Raw genomic sequence first — 25,085 nt, 5'->3', positions numbered from 1 at the left:
TTATTCAAGGCTTAGCTCAGAGTTGTTTACAACCAGATATGGACCAGTTTCCTTACATTTGCTTCATGGCCAGATTACAGCACTAACCCAGCAAATAACCTGGTCATCCTAAGACAGTCCTGGCACATGCATGAGTGCCGAAGCACTCAGGACCGGGTGCATCAGCATTCTAGGTGGCAGACAATGCCCTCCCCTATTATAAATCTTTTTTTTTTTCTCTAGCCAAATCAAGAGAAGGAAGAAGCCAGCATTTAACTCTCTTCCTTTTGTCTGTCCATGTGAATGAGACGAAAACAGGATTGCACAGCCTTGATTAGCAGGGTGTAGAAACCAGTTACATTGCCTGCCACTGGATCAGGAATCTAGGATAATTGTCAGTGTCCTCTTTTGCCCCTACTCCAGGATATCGGATTGCTAAGTCACTGTCAAAACACCCATCTGATGAAACGAGGTCCTTGGGGCCACGAGAGCTAATATCAGGGATGAATCCAGGAATGTACGCTAGAGCCTCCTTTGGCAGAGCAGCAGAAAACCAAGATCCAAATGGAAGTAGCTCAGGCTCCTCCTCTGAAAAAAGAACAGCCAGAGCACATGCGAAGGCCTGCTATTTCTGGCCACTTTCCTCACTCAAACTATAGAGGAGCATTAATATTCAAAAAGCTAATGAAGGTATAATGCTAAATCTAGCTTTATATCTCCTAAGTTTTAAATGGATATATTCTCCCTTTCTTTTACAATCTGGATCATCTACTTCTTCCCCACCCTGACAATGTAAGAATAATTGCATATGTATCTAATAGGTGCATTCATTTGTGACATACTCCTAGATTTAAAGAAAAAAGTGCCAGAGAGAGGGGGAATAAAAGTACCCAAGCAATCAAAAGTTGTTTATATTTATTTAATGCTAAGAACACAGATATTCTAAAGAGATAAACAAGAAACAGTTTTGTTTTTCTAAACAGGATTTTGATCACAAAAACAGTGGTGATCCAAACCTCTGAAACAGAAGAACACACAAATTAAGAAAAATGCGAAACGTATTTCTTACCTGAATTGACCTTAGAACACCCAAACATTCTCTTTAAGAGATATCGATCAGTCAGTCACAGGTCACTCAATGACAGGGATATGTTCTGAGAAATGCATCTTTAAGGCAATTTCTTCATTGTATGAACATCATGGAGTGTATTTACACAAACCTAGATGGTATGACATCTTACACACCTGGGTTATATGATATAGCCTATTGCTCCTAGGCTACAGACCTGTATAGCATATTACTGTACTGAATACTATAGGAAACTGTAACAAAATGGTATTTATGTATCTAAACATAGAAAAATATGGTATTATAATCTTATGGGACCACCGTCGTACATGTGGTCCATGTAATCATTATGTAGTACATGACTGTATTAAAATCGTGCAAAAAACCTGTACCTGTAGTGTTTAAACCATGAAACCAACACCTGGTTTATACGTGGAAAAATAAAACAAAAGCACATAAAAAGAATGTGTAGCTTATAGAATTCAAAGACAGCCAAGGTGACTACAAGTCAGGTGAAAGAAAGGCAATTAGGGACGTGATATTTTTTAAAGCAGGAAGCTTTGATGATGTCAAGCCTGGCTTCTTATTGATAAGAAGGATAAAGTGCTAGATCTCTGATAGCAAGCAAATTAACTGACGCTCTGTTAAAATTTCCAGAATTAAAGCCAAGGTAGTTTTCGGTAAGGAATGGTCTCCTCGAGAGCATGGCCAGCATGTGGTTGAGCCGGGACCTGATACCAGCAAAGTGAAACTGCCGCTCTTTATTCAGGTTTCTAAATGAGTCTCTCAAGTACAGATCCAAGTGGGGGGTGCCCAGGTACTTGGCATATCCAGGACTGTGGATGTCGGCGGCTCTGAGGGAAGCATGGGAGCCAGTGGAGCTTGCCACGGAGCCTTGGGAAGACAGAGAGGAGGAAGACTTTAAACTGGAAGATCTCGACACAGACATTCTGGAGACGGGCGACCCTTCTTTCGACTGGGTTCCCTGAGAAAAGAGAATGTTCTCGTCCACATCAGTCTGCGTGGTGGCCGACCTGGACCAAACCACGGTTTGGGAGCTCGCTGCCCTGGTGGAGACCGCGGCTTGGGTGCCGGCACACGCCGTGCTGGCGCTGACCTGTGTTCCCACCTCGTTCATGTGCACCGCGGGCACCTCCTCCCCTGGCTCTGTTTGTGTGGCCACGTCGGCAGCCTTTCTGCCCCGCAGCTCATCCCTGTGGCTGGTGAAGTGGTCTTCCTCACTCATGGTGGACGACTCAGAGTCACGGCGCTTGGGCCCTGCCTTGCCCTCCCTGGGCGCCTCTGAGTCCAGGTCACTCTTCTTGGGAGTGCTCGAGAGCCTGGCCAGCCGCATCCGCAGCAGGTTGCCCAACGTGGGCTCCTTGGACAGTGGTTTTAGGTCAGCCAGATGGTCGAACTTGTTGCTGATCCGGAAGTTAGACAGGAGTTTGGGGTTGATGGGCTCTGATTGGGCATAGAGGATTCGGAACTCTAGGTCAAAGTGTTCGACCACTTGGCCAGATAGAATCACCAAGTTACTGCTATTTAATTTGCCATCTGTCCATGTAAAACTGAAGGATTAAAAACAAACAGAAGCTGGTAAGAATGAGCAATTTTAGGTTACTTATTGTCAATCTGAATAATATAGCCTAGATATCCTGCCACATAAGATTCACAACTTTAGTGATAGCATACCTACCATAGAGCATGCGTTCAACTAGCCTTAACATATGTATTAACATATATATGTGTTCACACAAAAGTAAAAAGGACAACTGCTTAATCAACACGCTGAAACCTACACAGTCCTCCGCCTCAGAGTTTTTAAAAACTAGAAATATTTCGGCCAACGCCCTCATTTTAGAGGTAAGGAAACCAGCTAGAGATGTCACAGCAGGGAGCTACTGCGGGACCCCAGGTCAGACCCAGTCCGTACAAATTGCTAACGCCCTGCCCCTTGCTACCTCATATACCACTGCCATTTTCACAGACCACCATTGCTCAAGACATGGTCAGAGCTGATTTGTGGCCATTTGCCCTCACCTGTCCAGCAGGAATCCCTTTGCCTTCCTCTGCTAACAGAACTCACACCCCACGCCTACCCAAGAAAGCTTTTATTATTGCATGCTCTCCAATCACAATGGGGCTGCATGTGAACCAGGTGAGCCAGAGATCCTATTCCGTGGGGTGCTGGGATTCATCCAGGGGGACATGTGACCCCACCAGGGCCAAGTAATTTTTCAGGATTGATAGCAGTACTGAGAGAAAGAGAGTTTCACTCTTTGGGAGACACAGGCCATGTAAGTACGCCAGGATCTCTGCCTTCAAAGGGAGAGCCTGCCTGGGAACGTAGATCAACTAGAGAGAGGCAGAGCCAGGGGACAGTATTCTAATCAAGGTACAGCTCCTAGGTCAAAATGAGCTGAAAAGCAGCTGTACCTTCCTACACTTCCAAGTTCTGTAAGTAGATAAGTTTCATTCTGCATAAAGTAGTTTCAGTTAGCTTTATTACACTTGCAATCACCCCACTGGTACAGAATGTATACCAGAAGTAGGTTTTAAATGAGATCATAAAACATAGCGTCAACTCTGTCTCTTGCCACCAAGAATCTCAGCTAGTGCAAATTCCACCTGAGAACTGCCTTCAAAACCTGAGAAGGAAGATTCTTTTGAAATGAGATAATATAAACAAAGCACCTATCCAACATCAAGGTTATAAATTGTCCTCAACAAATGGAAGCTATCATCGTCATCAATGGCAGCATATATCATTTGCAGAGGGCACTTTTAAAAAAAATTTTAGAACAGCCATAAACCATTTGTAGCTAAGTTTCACTGATACAGATAAATCCTACTTTGTATAAAAAAATATAGTTTCCTCCTATTCCTTTTAAACTTCCTACAAAAAAGCAAGTCTCAAGAAACAGTTCGAATTTTGTTCTGAGCAATGATGGTACTGTTTGAAAAGTATCAAGAATTTCTTAATCTTACAGCCTCATCTTCCATGAACTTTTCACATTTCCACCTTTACCCACGGCTGACATGCAATTATCATTCAGGGACACACATTTCTTCAAAAATGAGTTTTTCTTTTTAAAACTCTACAATCGCACCTCTTACACACTATCAGCCAATTGAATGCAGAAGTAGCAAAGCACACAACCACTGGAGCCACGTAAGTGGCACAACTTGTGGAGATTAGTACCCACCACTCAGTATGCCCACCCTCTATTCAACCTCCCTGCTCTCTACCTTAAGATACCACTGCCAAAGGGAAACTTCAAAGGTGTGGTCAGAAACATGATCAGTATTTTCTAGACTAAAGCTCTGAATTACAGGCTAGAAGCTAAGTAAATGACGTAAGTCTGCAGGTGACAGCCTTGGCTCTGCCTTCAACACTGATACTGAAGCCTGCAATTGCCCTTACTGTCAAGTGAGCAGGGCAAGTGGGGTCCCTCCAGAACAAGGACTCGAGATTGTGTGTCACCATTAACCCCCAATTCATCCACCTGGGCCAGGGCTTAAATCTAGGACTTGTTGACTGTGTGACCTTGAGGCAGGTTTAACTTCTACATTTTAATCTTATGGACCATGGGACAGGGGAGGTGACCTCCACCTTGATTACCTCCAACAGAAGAAGGCTTTGATTAACCAACACATACATACACACACACACACACACACACACACACACACACACGCACATATATACACACTTGCATGTATCAGAATGGCCATAAAAGCTCTCATTGAGAGGAAAATGAAACTTTTACATTTATATGACATGTTTCTTCCAAAGAGTTTAGATTAATAAGCAATGAACAGGTTAGAAAGTTACCTGTAGGAGCCTGTTGCCACGCGAATGCCATCAATCAACGTGAACTTTTCATGAACCTTCCCAACAATTTTCGTTCCTGATCTTGCATAGTAGATATTTCCCGTAATAGTACGAACTGTCATCAGCTGTTGGCAGGGGAGTGGGAGAAAAAGAAACGAACACTTCAGCAACACTCATCTGGTGAGCAAATGATGAAGACAAGAGGGCTTAGTTTACACTTCCCTGACAAATTTATTGGCAGATCCATGGCTTAGGGTCACCATTTAGTGGCATCGCACGTGATATGCTAGCCAGATAGTTCTCAGGACTCCAGTAATGTCACTCCTACACTCGGCCCATCTTCTCATATGTCCTTTTCCTATATTTATTTGTGAGAGCCTCAGTTCATGTGTACATTTGCTCTAAAAGATTTATTTACCTTTTTGGGATACTAAACGACAGAATCCAAGCAATGATTCTGAAGCAAAATGTAGAGGATAAAATCATCAAAGAAAATATTCTAGATAACATTTTAGCAAAAGCTGAAGGAAACTAAGCTGATCTTTCTCCTACTCTTTAGTTTATGGCATCACATCAGATTAACAGTACAGCCTCTCATCCCCCCACCCTATAATGGGTATGGAGAAGAGAACACAGGACAAGCCTTCTCTAACGTAGGATGCTGAGGCTTAATCCACAATGTCATATCTACAAGTACCTAATTACCAAATTGGAACACTGGTACTACATGGGGCCCTATACTGCACATGTATATACATAATATCCTGTCAAATGACACATGTAAATGTATACACAATGGTATGCAAAAGACTAAGATAATCTGCATTCTCTGGAGCTCTATATGGTTAGAAATCCTATACATTCAAATAAAATGTTTAAGATGTTTGGTTCTTTCATTCATTCCACAAACCTGGAGTCCCTACACTGTGCCAAGCTGTGAGACAACAGAGATAGAAGGCATGCTCCTTACCTTCAAGGACTAGAATAGGAGAGAGAAAACTAACTGAATAATTAAAAAGTCATAGTAAGACATACCAGAGCAATGAACACCTATGTCCACACCAAGACCTCACCACAAAGGTTCATGGCAACTTTATTCACAATAGACAAAAACTGGAAACTATCCCAAAGTCCTTCAGTGGGTGAATGGTTAAACTGTGGCACAACCATATCACATGATAGTACCCAAAAGTAAAAAGGAACCAACTACGGACACACACTACAACTTGGGTGGATTTCAAAGGCATTGTGATGTGGGAAAAGCCAGTCTCAAAAGATCATATACTATACAATTCCATTTATCCAATAGACTCTAAATGACAAAATTATAGAAATAGAGAACAAATTAGTGGTTAAAGATGGTGGCAGTGAGGCACAGAGGGGACAGTGACGGGGCCGTAAAGGAATTATGGTGACAGACTAGTTCTGTGTCTTGATGTACATGATATGATGAGAAAATGGCACAGAACTACACACACACAGTGTACCAGTGTCAATTTCTAGGTTTTCTGGGTTTTTTTCTTTCCTTTTTTTTTTTTGCGACAGAATCTTACTCTGTTGCTCCAGCTAGAGTGCAGTGGTGCCATCATAACTCGCTGCAACCTCAAATTCCTGGGCTCAAATGATCCTCCAGCTTCAGCCTCCTGAGTAGGTGAGACTATAGGCACACACCATCATGGCCAGCTAATTTTTCTATTTTTTGTAGAGACAGGATTTCACTCTTGCTCAAGCCAGTCTTGAACCCCAGGCCTCAAGCAATCCTCCCGCCCTGGCCTCCCAGAGTCCTAGGATTACATGCGTGAGCCACCGCACCCAGTCAAATACCAGGTTTTGATAGTGTCCTATGAAGTTGCATAAGATGTAACCACTGGGGAAACTGAGTAAAGGGTACATGAATGAAACTTGTCTATACTATCTCTGCAAGTTCTGTGAACTATCATTATTCAAAATAAGTTAAAAACAAAAGACAAAACAAAAAGTATGGCAAGATATAATACTGCTTCTGTAGTATTCTTATCAAAACGCATAACCCTGAATTTAACCTTGAGGAAAGAAATTCTACAAATAACTGGCTAGCATTCTTCAAAAGTGTCAAGACCCAGCTGGGCATGGTGGCACACACCTATAATCTCAGCTACACAGGAGGCTGAGGTGGGAGGATCACTTGAGCTCAGGAGTTCAAGATCAGCCTGGGCAATATAGAAAGACCCCCATCTCTTAAAAAAAAGAAAAAAAGGCATCAAGTCCCCAAAAAACAAAGAAAGATGGAGGAAAAGTTCCAGATTAAAAGAAGCTAAGGAAACTTGACAGCTAAACGCAAGGTGTGGTTCCGGATCAGACCTTGGACCAGAAAAGGGGCATTAATGGAACAACTGGTGAAATTTATAAGGTCTACAGATTAGATAGTATTATATCAAACTTATTTTCCTGATTTTGTTACTTGTGACTGAGGTTTGTAAGATGTTAACATGTAGAAAACTTGGGCAAAGAGTATTTAGGAATTCCTTATAATATTTTTTAACTCCTTTATAAATCTTAAATTATTTCAAAATGAAAACTTAAAAACAAACTAGGACATTTCATAGAGGTACAAATGGAATTGGCAGGAGGAGAGCTTCCTAGAGGAAGTGACGGCTCCTAAGCTGAGCCTTAAAGGATCAACATAGAATAAAAAGCATAAAAAATACCATATGGGCAGATTTAGGTGTGGTTTTGTGTATCTTTCCCTTTGGCACATATCCAAATGTTGTGCACACTCTGTGACTGTGGCCAAAGCATGTCTGAGCACCTGCACACGCATGTGTGACCAAGTTCCTGCAGGTAGGACAACCCAATGTTCTGAACCAGCTGCAGAGTAAGGGCACGTTCGGGAAAGCCAGCCCCCAAACAGCAAGAGTAGACACACCCAGGCTAAAGCAGCAACCTGTAAAGACAGTGCTTGTCTATGAAAAAGGTAAGACACTACGAAATTGAGGAAAGAATATACAACTATTATATACCCATAATAACTTAAAATTTTTTAATAATTTGGGAGGCCAGAAGTATAGACATTCTTTAAACCCTATTGCAGAGGATTTGGACACTCATTAAGGCAGCAGCCAACACTGGGCAACTGAATTAGGAAATAGACCTAGATTTCTGCCTAGTAGATGAATCAGAGCCAATCACTTCATCAAAGTTGCAGTCAGAACTATTCTGATTTTTCTCCTGCTAGCACACATCCTTAATTATAGAAAGAGCACCTTGAAATTAAACACTGACACCACCTTCAATTTCTTCACCTGGCTCTGTATAAGAATAGTCATGGCTGGACATTTGGTTAGATGATAATGCTCTTTTCTATGCCAACATGTATTTTCCTTCGGTTTGCCTGACTTCATTCTTTAATTTACTGTTGGGTTACACAGCTGTCTGGTTTTATTCAGTCTCTAAGCCCCAATCCTACCTCCATCATGAATTTGCTTTGTGACATCAGTGACAGGTAACTACTTAGGTTAAACCCAATCCTCCATTCTCTCTCATAGAGGAAACAGCCAACGAGAACTCTGCGGGAGAATTTAAATAGCCAAACTTTTGCAAACCAAACTGCTTGATAATAACAAGATGGCAAATTAGAGTAACCTAAAGCAACAAAGCCCAAACTCTTTGTTCATTTTGCTGACTGCTTTATTTCTGGTACCTAAAACAGCACATGGCACATAGTAGGTGTTCAAACAGATAATGAACAAATTAAGTTCCAAAGCTCATGGGTTAAATTGCTTAATTTAAAGACATAAGTTCTGTAATAAACATGACCATTTTCTTGCTTCTTTCCACTAAACAAATCTAGGTAGCTGAGTTGTGTAACCTTACATTTCAACACTTAAACTATTTCCATGATTGGAGACATGGACATAGAGTCTAATTTTATAATGAGAGATGAGCAGCAGCACGTGCCAGTCATTATGAACATGGGCTGGAGGCAGGCAATGAAGGCAAAGGCCTGCTACTTGTAGCTGTGGACACTTGGGCTCTCTGTGTCACCAGCTCTTGACCTGAAACACAGGGATCATGCCACTTACCTGATAGGACTGCAGCGAGGATTAAGTTATGTACCATCAAGAGAACAGAGTGATACCAAAGACAGAGTAGGAGATCAATAAATGCTGGTCGCCATGATTAAAAGTGGAGCCTCCTGGAGCTACTGTCAAAAGTAGCAGCTTCCAGGGCGGCTTCCAGGCCCTGGACAGGAGAGCTAGGCCAGGCTTTGTTAAGAGGCAACACAGTACAGGGGAGATGCCGAGGTATTGAATCCTGTCTTTTCTTTTCAACAGTTTAATTGAGATATAATTCACACATCATACAATTCACTATTTAAAGTGCACAATTCTATGGGGTTTTAGTTTATTCATAGATATATGTCACCATCATCATAAGTCAATTTTAGAACATTCTCATCACCTTAAAAAAAAGTATGCACTTTTTAGAAATCACCCCATCCTTCCTACCAACCCCAGCCCTAAGGCGTCTACTTAGGACTAATCTACTGTCTCTATAGATTTCCCAGCTCTGGACTTAATGGAATCACATAACCTGTGGCCTCTGTGCTTGACTCCCTTTACTCAGCACAATGTTTGCAGGTTCATCCATGTCGTAGCATGTTTCAGCACCTCATTCCTTTTCATGGCTGAATAATATCCTATTGTATGAACAGACAACATATTATTTATCCATTTATCAGTTGATGGATATTGGACTGTTTCTACCCTTTGGCTATTAGGCATAAGCCTACTATAAACATTCATACACAAGTTTTTGTGTGAACATATGTCTTCACTTGTCTTAGGTAGATACCTAAGAGTGGAACTGCCAGGTCACATGTATCGTTCATTTCCTGTGAGACTTTAGGCAGGGGACTTTGCTCACTTGTCAACAGGGAAACCACCACCAAGTGCCTAGCAGATCATGGATGCTCAGTTACATTTGCTGATTGTGGTGAAGATGGAAACAGTGTACCACAAACCTTTTCCTGCTCCGGATGAACTTTCAGATCCATGCACATATCCAGAAATTGAGAGAGTAGAGCCTGGTCCAGAAGGATATACACGGCAACTCCCTGTTTCCTGCATATCTCCTGCAGGTCTCTGAAGATGTCGATGTCTGTGAAGACGTCCATTACCACTGCAATCACCTGTGGGGTAAGGCAGAGGGAAGAGCAAGCTGTCAGCTCACAAGAACACACAGCCTTACAGCTCGTTGTCTGACCCCTGGAGCCCATCTCGAGCTGGGAAAGGACCCCACCCTACAGTGATCCTTCCTTCCTTCACCTCCTGCAGTGTCAGTTTTCCCCTCGCCATGGACTCTTTCCATCTCCAAAGACACTCAGGCCCTGTATCCTACAAACCTTGACTTGGCCCAGCTAACACTCCCTACTGCCATCCAGCCACTCTCCTCCACGCTGGAAAAGTTCCCAGAGATACAGATTAATCCCCTGCCTTGCCCTCCCACGAACCTGCTCCATTCAACTTCTGCTCCTTCACTAAAACCCCTGTGTCTCACAGCCTTGGTTCAGACCAACAGGCTGCCCGGATGCTGTGGCTCACACACCATCATCTTAGGCATGTTGCTTTCTCCACCAGGCTTTAGTTTCCTGTCAATAAAACCTTAGGTTCTCTCTGCATTCCTTTCTGGGGGTAGCATCTTCAAAATCTATGATTTGAATTATTGTCTGACTATGGATCACAACCTCTGACTCTCTTAGTATGATCTAGAAAGGCACATCCCATATGCCCCCAACTGATGGCTTAAAAGCAATCAAACTAGGCATGCCAATTCTCCCACCTTTTGTCCCCCTAGTGCTGCACACGACTCAGCATCCCACTCCCTCCGCCAGCCAGGCCGTTCCTGCCATCTGCTACATGGGCTCTAACCAAACAGCTTCCACAGCACCAGCCTCTCCTCTCTGCAGTTCTTTGGTATCCATCCACAGCGCAAGCCCACAACAAGAACAGGGGGACATTTCTTTCCTAAGGATTCTGCCCTCAAGCTCAGACCAGTCCCCTCTTCCCCCCAGCATGGCTCCTTTCATGCCTCCCAGTTGATGTGCCACACCCAGCATCAGACTACAGCTAAGAGCCACCTCTTAACCATGTGTGCTTGGGCAAATTACAGCTGTTTCAACTGTCTGTTTCGCTAGCTGCAAACTAGGGTGGTATAGAGAACTAAATGACTATCTCACATAAAGTGCAAGACATGAAAGATCTCTTATATCTGCTCATTTATCCCCTCTGCCAGTCCAGTGCAGGGCTGCCCAGACAAGCCACCACAGGGAGACACCTCCCAGCCTTCCTTGCTCTTTAAAGGGAGGCTGCTCTGGCCACAAAGCCTCTAATCACACCCTTTGCAGGCTTAAAACTGCGGTCTTCAGCTAACTCGTGGTGGGGGTGGTTTCAAAACATCCAGGCTTAGAAACAAGTCCCTACAAACCACACTGGAGGTTGAGGGTGTTAGCTTAGGAAGCCAAGGTTCCGGAGCTCTTTTGCAGTCTGGAGCTGTAGGGCCTTCTCCTCACTCCCACTGCCACGGTAAAATCCTGTGTCTGTCAGCATCACACCAGCGCTTCTTCTGCATGTAAGATTGTCCCTTATAGGTCTCGCCCTTCCACTGGAGCAGAGGCCCTTGAATGGGACTGATTCATTTCTGTGGACTCAGAGGACGGGAGACCTGACAATCATTAGCCCTTAAGGATCTGGGGATTAAAGAAGAAATGCAAAGGCAAAGAGGCAATTTTGCTATCTTTCTCCTGCACTCCAGGCCCAGGAGTCTCATCGGGACTCTGAAACACCGTTCTGGGCAGTCATTGCTGTGCGCAGTCAGAGACCAGCCATCCCTCTGCCTGCCTTCCCATCCCCTCCTCAATCCTGATGATGCCCCAGCTGTGAGCTGCTCTTGGCAAGGGCTAAAGCCCACCGGACAGAGGGATTTTAAAAGTAGTGCTCTTTCTGAACTGGTGGCATCTTCAGAAACTTACATATTCTTCAGTGGCTTTTACAATGTCCTATTTTGAGAACTGGATCTATTCCATTCACTCAGGTTACATAACACAGTTGTTAAAAGGCAGAAAGGCCTGGGTATAGAACCCCACTCTGCCACTTACTAGCTGTGTGACCCTGGGCAAGTTGCTTAATCTTTCTGAGCCAGTTTCCTCCTCTGGAAGATATGCATGATGGTACTAGGTCACAGGGCTATTGTGAGGATTAAGTGAGACAAAGCACAAAAGGGGCTTGGCCTGGGGCAAGGCATGGAACAGGTGCTCAGGTATGCAGCCAGCACCCCTTCGCAGTCTGCTATGGGCTGTGCACTGTACTAGATGATGAAGAATTTTTCACAGACCTGATTCACCCTCTAGGAGGGGACACAGGATACAGGGAAGCAAAATTATACCCTCCGTAAGAGGCAATTAAATCAGGGGTACACCTTGGGGGAAGGCAGGAAATCATTTCCCTTGCAGTGATGGACGCGCTCTGGCAGGAGGCCACGTGACGACAGAGGAAGGGGTAGGGACGGACGGGGTAGGGACCCGTTTGGCTGGAACGTGCAGTATGCATGAAAGGGAGCCACAGGACGTGACTGGGGAAGGTGGATGAATGAGCAAGATCACAGAATGCCTTGAATGTCAATCAAGGAATCAATAATAAACCTCCTTCCTCACATTGCCTGGATAAGAGCAACGAGTTCCAAGTGATAATCCAACAGGACAGAAGAAACGGATGCTGGAAGCGCTTGGGGGAGGTCTGGGACGTGGCCCCAGCTTCTCCAACACGGGCCCCACAGCGCAGCGGGGGGTGGATGCTCCTTAGGTTAACCAACGGCAGTAGGAGGACTAGAGACAGAAGAAGAATCAGACATGCAGGTTTCCATGACAGGCCCGGCAAGAAGGCATGAGGGTTGCAGAGGGAAAGAGGCCGTGGGAGAGCCCAGGTGGACTGCACGGGCTAGGGGCCCAGAGGACAGGAGACGGAGGCTCAGGTCCACAGAAAAAGAAACAAGCTTCAGAGAGAGGCTTCGAAACTGATTTCGAGGTAGTGGTGAAACCTTCACAAGGAGGATCTGAATACGCAGGTGTGAGAATGAGCAGAGCTCACAAGCAAAGCTAGACAGGAAAACATAGACACACCTTCCTGCCTCTCCAACTCCCCATTCTTCCAAACATTCGGTGTGAGCCGGATTGAGCCAGGCACATCTTGGGCACTGAGGGCCAATTCTGTCCCTGAGAACCCAGTCTAATGAGCAGGAGATGAGCCAGGGATAACACAGTGTGACAGGCCAACTCGCACACCCCCAGGTGCTACTGGAGCGGAGACCAGAGAAGCCCTGCCCAGCTGGCCCGGTTACAGAGCTGCTGGGGACAGGGACCTGGGCCCACAGCACAAGGCACCTGCCAAACTGAATTTTGATTCACCACTTAACAAAACAATTATATAGCAACATCTTTGTTATATGGTGAGTCAATACCTCATTTGCTATTCCTTTCACTGTTTGATTTTAAAGCCTCAACCTTTCTTGTGTGTTGGATTTGAAGACTGGTCCCTCACACCCTCATGGTGTTCAGAGGCTTGATGGAGGCTTTTTCTTCCTCTGACACCCCTGATACCCAACATCCCCTCCTTCCTTACTAAAGTGGGATTCTCAAAAGCTTTTGTCTTTTGGGCCAGGCACAGTGGCTCATGCCTGTAATCCTAGCACTCTAGGAGGCTAAGGTAGGAGGATCACTTGAGGTTAGGAGCTTGAGACCAGCCTGAGCAAGAACAAGACCCCATCTCCACTAAAAATAGAAAAATTAGCCAGACCTGTTGTCCCAGCTGCTCAGGAGGCTGAGGGAAGAGGATCGCTTTGAGCCCAGGAGTTTGAGATTTCAGTGAGCTATAATGATACCACTGCACTCTAGCCAGCAACAGAGCTCAGCTCTGTCGCAAAAAAGAAAAGAAAAGAAAAGAAAAGAAAAGAAAAGAAAAGAAAAGAAAAGAAAAGAAAAGAAAAGAAAAGAAAAGAAAAGAAAAGTCCTTGTCTTTTAAGGAGGAGCAGTCCTACTAGTGGAAGCAATTGGCCTTCCTTTAAAACCTCATTCCACTCCCCTATTTCTCCCCCTTCAGCCTTCGTGGGCCCAGGCCCTGCACAGCTGAACTAGATCCAGGGCTGGACTGGACAGTCTCTTCACGGAGCTGAGCAACTCGCTGGACTCATCCACAAGCCAGCCAGGCCCTGGTCTCCAAGGCAGGACACAGCTCCTAGGTGTCATGCTGCGAACTGCTGGGCCCAGAAGAACACCTGAACTTGAAAGATGGTGTAGACATCGGTCACTGTTCCCACTCCCTAAGGCAAGATGTAGGGCAGACAAGGGTAAGACATGTCTGGAAGGCAGAAAGCCCGTGCCCATCAAGTGCCTGCAGTCATGGTGGGCACTGCCCTCTCCTAGCCTGTGCTGCCCAGAGCCCACCCACTCTCTCAGAGCTGGAAAGCTGTGCCCGTGGTGACTTTTGAGAGTCCCTGCTAGGGTCAACACCCATCTGCAACTCAGTGCAAATCCGTCACGGCATGAGACTTTGGAGGAAGCATCCAGCTGGTCAGAAGCCTGCTAGCTGGCCCACTACCCACTGTCCCTGCACTTCTCCAGCCTCATCTGGAGCAGCCTCGCCCATGTCACGTCTCACGTCATCATCTTGGGTGACAAATCACAAGCCCACCCCTCTCAGTCCAACTATCCCCTGCTGTACCAAGGGACTCAGGGACCCAGGAAGTTGAAGAGCAGAGATCACTGTGGTATTCTAGGTCTTTGGGAAGGTCACAGACTGACTGTCACGTAAAACTGGAATCTCTTCCACTTGCCTCCTTGCACAAAAGCTCTTAAGAGATATCTATCTAGAGATTTTAAAACCCCATTAACTGTTATCCCCAATTTATAGATGAGAAAACTAAAGCCTGGAGAGGTTAGGTAACTTATTCGAAGTGGCACACTTAAGCAAATGCAGGTGCTGGAATTTCAACCCAGGTCTGTGTGACTCTAGAGCCATCTATAAGAAAAGTACTAGACTAAATATTATTCCAAATTAGTATCATGTGATTGGGAGCTTCGCACAGATCCTAAGAGGATCAGCAGAAAATCTCATAAAGTACACAGGCTCCAGCCCACCAGGGAGGCTGATCAGTACCACCTATCTTCTACTTTTTGCTGGTTCAGCCAATGAGAGATGCTTGGCAGTTCCTGGCATCTAGAAGCCCTCAAGTGGCAGCTACTCATATTCTTAGTCCCAATTCTGCCACAATCCCTGGGCAAGCCATTCCACCCGAGCCTTGCTGTCCTCAAACAAGGCCCCTCTGGGAAGTCCGTGATTCATGCAATCTCAGTGGGCGGGTCTGAGCCCTGACCAGGCATCGCTGCGGCCCATGGGGCCACTCGGGGCCAGTCATTCCAGTTCTCATTCCAGCTCTTCCTCGGCACGAAGCAGGAAGTTCGTGCCGATCACCCCTTCTCACTGCACCTCAGTTTCCCTCCCTTCTCACTCAGAGTCACAAAGCAAGGTCAGGTGTGCAAGGTGCCTGGAATCCTGGAATTCCACCAAAGTCCTGTGCAGCGGTCGGCAACAGCCTGGCCGCTGAGCTCCCCGTGCTGACCCACGGCACCCGCTGATCCTTTCTCCTTACTGTCCTGGAGACCCTCTTGCCAAAAAAAGCAAGATATATTTTCTCCCCATTCATTACATGTTTTAATAGAACAGAAGTGATCTCCTTGGGATCACTTTAAAAATTTCTATTTTTTTTGTATAAAAATGTCTTTATTTTGCCTCATAGCTGTCTTAAGTTTTTAGAAGTTTACAATGTAAACATTACAATATTTCTTGAATGTGGTCCCTTTCTTTTGTATTAATAGTTTTCCTCAATGTTTGTTGATCCTTGAAATGTAAAAATCTTTAAATAACTGCCTTTTTTTTTTTGGTTTTCTTTTATTGCAACAAGAGTCTCACTCTGTTGCCCGGGCTAGAGTGCCGTGGTGTCAGCCTAGCTCACAGCAACCTCAAACTCTTGGGCTCAAGCAATCCTTCTGCCTCAGCCTCCCAAGTAGCTGGGACTACAGGCATGTGCCACCATGCTAATTTTTTCTATAAGTTTTTAGTTGGCCAATTAATTTCTTTTTCCTTTCTTTTTTTTTTTTTTTTTAAGTAGAGACGGGGGTCTTGCTCTAGCTCAGGCTGGTTTTGAACTCCTGACCTTGAGCGATCCTCCCGCCTCAGCCTCCCAGAGTGCTAGGATTACAGGTGTGAGCCACTGTACCCAGCCTAAATAACTGTCTTGATATCACCTTCAGGGTTTAAAAACAAAAAAGTACATAAATTTCTGCAGCAAAACCCAAATTTGTTTGTGCACACTGTTTTCCCTAGGTCTCACAGGCTGTTACTATCACACTAGCAACTGGTATCAGATGAAAGTGCTGGCCGAGCCTCAGCCTGCACTGCCTCTCCAGGAAGGCAGGGGCAGCAGAAGCCAGTGTTCCACCTACCTGCAGAGGGACTGGCCACACATAGCTGCACTTCCGCCACCCGTGTGCTGCTGCAGCATGAAGTACACAGGTGGACGGGCTTGTCCAAAGGAAGGGAAAAGCGTCAGGAACTTTGGGAGGCAGGGAGGGCTTATCATTTTGAGTTATTTGTATTTCATAATTACATAAAACATTTGCCTGGTTCTAAAACCAATCTACAAAACAAAGTATATTCAGAGATATCCACTTCCATCCTTGTCCCTCCCCTCATTAAGATGATACTTTCAATTAGTTTTTGGTTTACTCTTCCATTGTTTAAATATAAACAAGTATACTAGGTATGTGTATTATGTATACACATATGTATGTATGTTCATATCTCCCCTATAGGTAAGAAGTAGCATATTACACACATTGTTCTAGATTAGTATGGCCCAAAAGAACTTTCTAAGATGACAGAGGAACTGAACGTTTAATTTATTTAATTTTAATTCATATAAATTTAAATAGCCGCATGTGGCCAACAGCTACTGCATTGGTCAGTGCAATTCTAGACACTTCACATCAGAATACTGAGCTAGTCTGATTCCTTCTGGGAGCTGCCGGGTACCCCATTGCAGAGATGGATCAGTTTATTGGCCAATCCTCTATTGATGGACATTTGAGCCCTCTCTAGTCTTGCTATTACTTGCTACTATTATTAGTGCTGCAACAAATAGCCCATTGCAAACGTCTATTCGTATTTTTGCCAGTGTATCTTTGCCAGTGTAGTGATGGATATATAGAAGTAGAATTGGTAGGTCAATGTGCATATTGCCAAAGTCCCCTCCAGAGGTTATATCATTTGCATCAAGATTTTTTTCTAAAGTGAATTCCCCAGTATATTTTTGGTTTTTGCTTTTTTCCCCCCTAACAGAACATATCTTTTATCCATAAAGGAGTTAGAGAATAATCATCTGATGGATGCCAAGCAAGAAGAATAAAGAAATGGCAGACAGAAAGCAGAATGGTGGTTGCCAGGGGCTGGGAGGAGGGGGGAATGGGGAACTAGTGTTTAATGGGCACCGAGTTTCACTTTGAAAAGGTGACAAAGTTCTGGAGCTGGCTGGTGGTGACAGCAACATAACAGTGTGAATGTACTTAATGCCACTGAACTGTACACTTAAAAATGGTTAGACAGGAAAGTTTGTTATATATATTTTACCACAATTTTAAAAAAGAAACAACTAAAAATTCTAAAATTCTTAACCTGACATACAAAATCAAAAGGAAGGAATAAACAGTAGCCCCGCTTAGTCTGGTGGGTAACATCCTATAATGATGCACTAGTGAGAACTTCACAATGTTCACAACTGGGGAGGGGGGGGGATTTTGCCCCCAGAGGACATTTGGCAATGTCTGGAGACATTTGTTTTATTGTGGTAAAATACATAATACATAACATAAATTTGTCATCTTAATAATTTTTAAGTGTATAAGTCAGAGGCATTAATTACATTCATAATATTGTACAACCATCACCACTATTTCCAAAACTCTTTCATCACCCCAAACAGAAACTATGTGACCATTAAGCAATCACTCCCCACTCCCATCTCTGGAGACGTTTTCAATGTCATGACTACTTGTGGTGGTTTGGGGGGATGCTACTGGCACCTAGTGATGGGGCCATGGATGCTGCTACACATCCTACAGTGCACAGGACAGCCCTCCCCCCACCCCCAGGACAAAAGAATTACTCAGCCCCAGTGGCAACGGTGGCGAGGTTGAGAAGCCCTGCTTTGGGTTGATACCAGCATCGGGAACAGGAACTGATCACACTGCACAGTTTCTACTGTAACGCAGGAGAGCTGAGCAAGACTGGGAGAGCCTTAATTCGGATGCATCCATACACACACCAAGGGCCTCCGCCAGATGCCACAGCTGCTACTCCTCTGGCAGGACAATCCAGCAATGAAATGATCACCATTACTAATGCTTGGGTTATCGAGAGGATGCCCAAGGGTGAGGTCATAGCAAAAGTGCCCTCTGGGGAGCACAAGAGCATAGGGAATAAGCAGCTGGTGAGAGTGATGGCTCTAAGGGGTGCAGAACCTCCTGGTGGGGTGAGCTTTGTCTCTGAACTCCCCTTCACAAACCAGGACCAGCGAGACGGCCAAATCAGAAGTACATCAGCCAAAGGAGGTCACAGCCCAGCCAGACACTGATTGACATAGCAAGGAGCTGAACGAGTCATCAACTGATAAGAGTAGCGTAGGGGTGGATCTACAGCAAGTGTGTAAGGAAAAACTCCTGTATAGTCCAAAATTATCTGAAAAAGCCCTTAGGAAGCAAGCACGTGGGCTCTCAAAAGGTCCAAAGCAGTATTTCCTCCAGCTTCGGTGAAGCTCAGCTGAGCAGCAGGAAGCAGGAAGCCTGTGTTCAAGCCACGCTAAACATAAACTGTGTGTTTTTTTTTTTTTTTTTGAGACAGAGTCTCACTTTGTTGCCCAGGCTAGAGTGAGTGCCGTGGCATCAGCCTAGCTCACAGCAACCTCAAACTCCTGGGCTCAAGCAATCCTGCTGCCTCAGCCTCCCGAGTAGCTGGGACTACAGGCATGCGCCACCATGCCGGCTAATTTTTTCTCTATATATATTAGTTGGCCAATTAATTTCTTTGTATTTATAGTAGAGACGGGGTCTCGCTCTTGCTCAGGCTGGTTTCGAACTCCTGAGCTCAAATGATCCGCCCACCTCGGCCTCCCAGAGAGCTAGGATTACAGGCGTGAGCCACCTCGCCCGGCCAAATTGTGTGCTCTTAAACATTGCACCTCACTCAGAGTGGCAGAACGTCCACACTTTGAAAGGCGTACAGAAGTGGAGCCAACAGAGGGGCTGGCAGAGTCACAACCCCCAGCCACCCCCGCCCCGGGACAAACACTTGCCGACTGGAAAGTCAGACACAGAATCACCTCAACTATACAAAATATTTTGTTTTCTTTCTTCCTACCTCTCTCTGCTCCCCCCATTTCCACCTTAAAAGCGTAGCTGAATGAGCAAAGGTACAGACAATAGGCCTCTACAGTATTTACTGAGCACCTATTATGTGTCAGACACCCGGGTGATTCTGTGTGGTCAGACAGCTGCTGGATGACACCTACCCCAGAACCACCCATGCAGGCTGCAAAGCCAGGATTAGGCCTGCCATTTGCCAAGTGACCCTGGCCCCCTGTGCCCGTACCCTCATCATGGAGCCTTATATCCTAGCTCCTTCCAGAGACACTCCTGAGGATCCAGGTTGGTCCTCAGACCTCCTCAGCAAGGGCAAATACAGCTACAGGGCACACACCTGGGTCTGACCCTGCTCCCCTGCAGTCTGGACCAACCTCTGGGTCATCATGTGGGACCTTTCATGTGGAATTCAAAGTTCCTTCATTCACCCACCAAAGGAGTCCCCTGTACTTACTCTGCTCCAGGTACCAGAAATACCTATATCTGGGCCTATCTTTCCTGGAGGATGGGGATGCTAATTTACAAAATGTAAACCCCAGGAACCTACATTCTCCTGGGATCATAAATAACCTTCCCAGTGTGATAGGCTGAGGAGGGTCTCCACCAGCTTGACACCTCCTCCTCTAAAAAGTGACCACCCCTGTCTTCTTCCTGAAAGGTAGAGATCTAGTACTGTCATCATCATTTTCTTGTTTATTCAATATGCAACATAGAAATTAAGAGTCCAAATCACAAACTGTTAAAAACCTTCAGCCTGTTGAAACTACCAACTACCTGCTATCGTTCCACATAGCAGGGAGGCTGTGTGCAGTGGGATTGGAGGGCGGGGGGCTCCAGAGCTGGAGCTGGGTAGACTTGGGCTTGGACCCAGCCCTGTCCCATACTAACTGTATGACACTGGGCAAGTTACTTAACTTCTCTGTGCCTAGTCTCTTCTTTTTTTTTTTTTTTTTTTTTTTTTTGAGACAGAGTCTCACTTTGTTGCCTAGGCTAGAGTGAGTGCCGTGGCGTCAGCCTAGCTCACAGCAACCTCAAACTCCTGGCTCAAGCAATCCTCCTGCCTCAGCCTCCCAAGTAGCTGGGACTACAGGCATGCGCCACCATGCCGGGCTAATTTTTTCTATATGTATTAGTTGGCCAATTAATTTCTTTCTATTTATAGTAGAGACGGGGTCTCGCTCTTGCTCAGGCTGGTTTCGAACTCCTGACCTCGAGCAATCCACCCGCCTCGGCCTCCCAGAGAGCTAGGATTACAGGCGTGAGCCACCGCGCCCGGCCCCTAGTCTCTTCTTAATTGTGGCCTTCTCCCAGGGTTGGGAGTGTTGAAAGAGAGAATTCAGGTAGAGGGCTTAGCACAGAAACGGACCCACTGGAAGTGCTCGATCATATCATCATTAGGGACCTTTGCCATCAGAACACAGCTTCTCATTTCATCCTGAAAACAACCTGAGACCCGCACCTTCAGGGTCCTTGCTGTCACAGGTACTGGATTTTAAAGGATGTGGCCAGAGTGACGCAGCCACTTCTGTGTACACAATTTAGAGTGGTAGCACTTGGCCAGCCACCAGACCTGCTCTCTATTACCTCTCTCCACCCATACGCATGCCTCTGTCCAGCTGACCACAGGCTCCTGACCCTGCACATGCCAGACCATGGTGGCTAACGGTGGTTCGGAGACTCTGTGCCTCAATTTCAATCCTGACTCCTTCATTCCCTAGCTGACGACATCAGGGTAACGACTTCTCTATGCCTCAGTTCTACCATCTGTAAAACCGGGATGATATTTACACCTACTTCCAGATTACTTAGAACAATGTCTGGTAGGGAGAAAGCACTTTTTTTTTTTTTTTTGGTAAGAGACAGAGTCTTACTATGTTGCCCAGGCTAAGTGCAGTGGCTATTCACACCATGGCACACCAAAGCCTTGAACTCCAAAGTTCAAGCAAGCCTCCTGCCACAGCCTCCCTCCTGAGTAGATGGACTACAGGCATGCACCACAGTACCTGGCTTTTTGTTGTTTTTAACCAAAAGAGACGATCTCCAGGACCTCAAACTCAGCATGGTCTCAAGCCCAACTCATCTCAGCATCCCTTGCCCTCAGCCTCATTCTCCTTCCTGTATTCCAGTTTGGTAGCATCACTGCCCACACAAACAACAAAACAATCTCAATCCTCCGCTCTTCCTATATTTCCTCTCCTAGCCTTGCCTGCTCTCTTGCCCCTCCCAGCCATTCCAGCCCATCCAATCACTGAGTCCTGTCAACTCCACCTAAAATTCTTTCCCTGCCAGCACTGGCTTAGTGCAGACCCTCTTCTCATACATAGCTCCCTAAGGCCTCCCCCTTACACCAACCCAACATATCTCACCCCCTCTCGAACCCATCCTCCTTCATGCTCCTACCAGAATTAGTGCTCACGAACAGCAATCTGATCACGCTCCCCTCCTCCTCCTCCAATGGTCCCCAATGCTCCTTTGGTAGTGCCCAAAGCCCTCAACAGCTTGGCTCCAGTCTTCCCCTCCAGCCTCCTCTAACCCTCATGCACTCTCTGCTCCAGCTGTGGGGAATGTGGCTACCCCCAAACATGCCAGGTCCTTTCACAACCCTAGGCCAGTCCTAACCCACTGGGCTGGCAAGCCCCACCTAGCTCCCAGGTCACTGCCACTCATGAGACTTTCTTCAGCAACCTTCTCAATGCTTCCTACCAGCAGACTGTCCACTCCCAAGTGCAGGCAAGGATCGTGCCTTCCCCGGTGGCCCCAGCTCCTGGTAGTAGCTGATACACGGTAGGCACTGAATAAGTAATTCAGCAGATGCCAGATACACTGAAAATACTAACTGGATTTAAAGGTAAGGCACCACCTTTCTCAGTTAAAATTGCCCATGTTCCAAATATAGAATCTCAGAGGGAAGAGTAGGTAGCTACACTAGAAGAAAGAGGGAAGGAGGTTCTGTCCAGAAATGTCACTAATACAAAATGTGCACAGGATGGAGGATAGTGCGAGTTCCAGGCTCGACCCCTTCCAAGATCAGAGTGTGAGTTTACAGACAGTTTCCCTCTGGACTCTGGACCCTTCACTGTCATTAAAGTCTGGGGCTGAACAAGCCACTAGTGCGATCCATCTCTCTCGTTCATGGAGACCTGATCCTTATTTTTCTCAAGTTCCATGTGCTCAAGTCCTCCTGAAGGTGAGCTTTAAGAATGCACAACCACCCCACAGTTCTGCCTTTTCCATCTTTTTACTCACACTGAACCCACAAGTAAAATGTCTGCTGCATCAAAAGGACCCTCAGCCCACCCAAAGCACCAGGGCTGACCCCAGCCTAGCTGCACCCCATACCCACTTCCCCGAAAGCAAGGCATTAGGTCACTGTATCCACTACCACTGCAACCCTCAGGTCAGGTGAAGCACAACCAAGATCAGGAACACCAGTGAGAGCTGGGGCTTATTCCTGGACTTGGGTATTTCAACTAGACTTCATACATAGATATCTTCACACACAGGCAGACACACTCAGGTCCCTGCCCTACCAAGTCTTACCACGACCTGGGGCTTAACCTGCCATGTCCCTGGCATAGGCAGACAGCCAGGACCCTGGGCACTGCCAATCAGCAAGTAAGCTGACTATGGCCCTGGAGTCTGGACTAAGGTGTCTGCCACCACACCCTACCTACCACACCAACCGGTGTGCTGCATTCTTCCTCCCTGATCCCCAGAACCCTGCTTCAGCTTCATCCTGGCTGGCAGGCAGAAAAGACCTCCCACTGCACCCCAATACCATGCCACACCAAGAGACAGACAATATGACCAAAATCCACTATGAATGGACAGGCCTAATGCAGCCATATCTGCATTTCAGGAGGCCACTGCAAACTGGAACAGACCCAGACTATGCCACTCTTGTATTTATCTGCCATCTACAACATAAAATGTGTGGAAGTAATTAGCAATGATAATTCATCCCTAATACCCCATAGTTATATGGAGTCCATCTTTCAGGAACTTTTCCCTCGGTAATGTGCTTCTTTGGTAATGCATCTCCTACGAAGCTCCTGAAAGTGGGTTCTTCTGTTGGTTGACAGGCGGGAAGATGGACAATTTGGTTTGATTTTAACTGAAGTTTGGAACTAGGAATTTTCCTGGTCCCTCCCCCAGGGAGATATATGTGTTAGGAGCTGGAACCCTGGCACAATTCGCATCCTTGGGGATCGAGGCTCCTCTCATTACCCGCCGCCACGAGGAGCGGCCCGGGGATCTGGGCTCCGAGGAGAGACATGCAGATTGGGGTGAGTCGGGGACCACGGGACCACCCGGCCAGCGCTCGCAACAGGCCTCAGTTTCCCATTCTTGAAGAGGGTGTCCCGTCCAACCGGGGGCCGGCGGGGCCGCTCACCTCTTTCGCCGAGCGGAGCTGCTGGCGCAGCGCGTCCTTGCAGCCGTAGGGGCCGCCGGCGCCCGCGCCGCGGGGCTGGAAGTGCGCCTCGACGCGCGTGGCGCCGCGGTAGGCACCCCGGTAGAAGGCCGGCCAGCCGAGCTCCAGCAGCGGCGGCTCCAGGTCCGACTGCTCCGGGAAGTAGGTGCCCGACGAGCAGTCGTGCGACGAGCCGAAGGAGTCCTCGGCCGCCGCCGCCGCGCCCTCCCCGCCGGGCCGCTCGGCCGCGCTCAGGATGGCGCGCACCTCGTCGGGGTTCAGGAAGCGGCCCAGGTGCTCGCGTCGCAGGAAGGCCGCGAAGGCGTCGGGGCCGCCGGCCAGCAGCTCCTCCAGCGCCAGGCGCCGCGCCTCGCTGAACAGCTCGGCCGGGTTGGGCGGCCCGCACGGCGACAGGCAGTCGGCGGGCAGCTCGTCCAGGGCCTCGGGCCGCAGAGCCATGGCGTAGCTCGGACGGGTCGGCTCTCGGGAGCGAGGCGCGTGCGGACCCGCTTTATATGCACCTTTGAATCAAACCAGCCCGCGCCATTGGCCGCGCCGCCCCGCCCCAGGCCTCCTATTGGCTCTCTCCTTCCCAACGCCAGGAAGGGGCGGGACGCACGCCGCCACGGCCCCGCCCCTGATGCGCTATTGGCTGTACCGAGGCACAGCCGAGCCCTTCCTCTCGCTGCGGAGGTTGCCGAGCGGAATTTAAACCTCGGACTCGGCCGGGGAGGCGGAGCCGGATTGAGGCCGGAGAGCAGGTCCCGGCCGTCCCCGCGCGCCCCCTGCCGGCCGCCCCGCAGCGCGGCCCTGCGTGGCCAGGGCGGTCCGGCCTAGGCAGGGAGCAAAGGCTGGGGCCGGCTCCCACACGCTCTGACCGCGCTGCTCCTGGGCTCTCAGACCCTGCGTGTGGCCACCCGTGTCGCCTCTGTCCCCTGCATTTAACCATTCATTTGTTCGTTTACCGGTCCATCATGATAGCCACTCCTTTGATTATACTCAGGTGGTCTTCTCCTCTCTCTTCATGGTTTTGTGCCTGGTAGAACCCCAAAACTCTGTTTTCCACCTGCACCGGGGCAGCCATACAAGGCTGGGGGGGGGGGGGGAAGACAACCACACTTGCTGACTAATCGTGCTTCAAATTCATGATCTCAGGCAGGCCTTTAAGAGTGCCTGCTAGCTTGCAATTCCTTTACTCACTCTACCTTTTCCTCTCTCCTTACTCTGAGAGCTTGCTTCCTTTTCCCCTGAGAAAATAGCAGTCAGAAGAGAACCTCACACGCTC

The 25,085-nt window shown here is 47.1% G+C and overlaps 1 protein-coding gene across 1 annotated transcript; it reads right to left on the bottom strand.

Annotated features, from left to right (window-relative positions):
• FAM83D (family with sequence similarity 83 member D) lies at positions 1-24,290 on the bottom strand. The gene is made up of 4 exons (XM_012755101.2): positions 23,783-24,290; positions 9,889-10,056; positions 4,887-5,011; positions 1-2,619 (listed from the first exon to the last, which is right to left on the bottom strand). The coding sequence occupies exons 1-4, from the start codon at positions 24,257-24,259 to the stop codon at positions 1,632-1,634; spliced, it is 1,758 nt and encodes a 585-aa protein (XP_012610555.2). The 5' UTR covers positions 24,260-24,290; the 3' UTR covers positions 1-1,631.
• Between the last annotated feature and the right edge of the window lie 795 nt (positions 24,291-25,085).

This window comes from Microcebus murinus, chromosome 16, assembly GCF_040939455.1.
Source record: "Microcebus murinus isolate Inina chromosome 16, M.murinus_Inina_mat1.0, whole genome shotgun sequence".
In the NCBI taxonomy this organism is placed as follows: Eukaryota; Metazoa; Chordata; class Mammalia; order Primates; family Cheirogaleidae; genus Microcebus; species Microcebus murinus.
The sequence above is the reverse complement of the archived record's forward strand: the minus strand, read 5'-3'. Positions and strand labels throughout refer to the sequence as shown.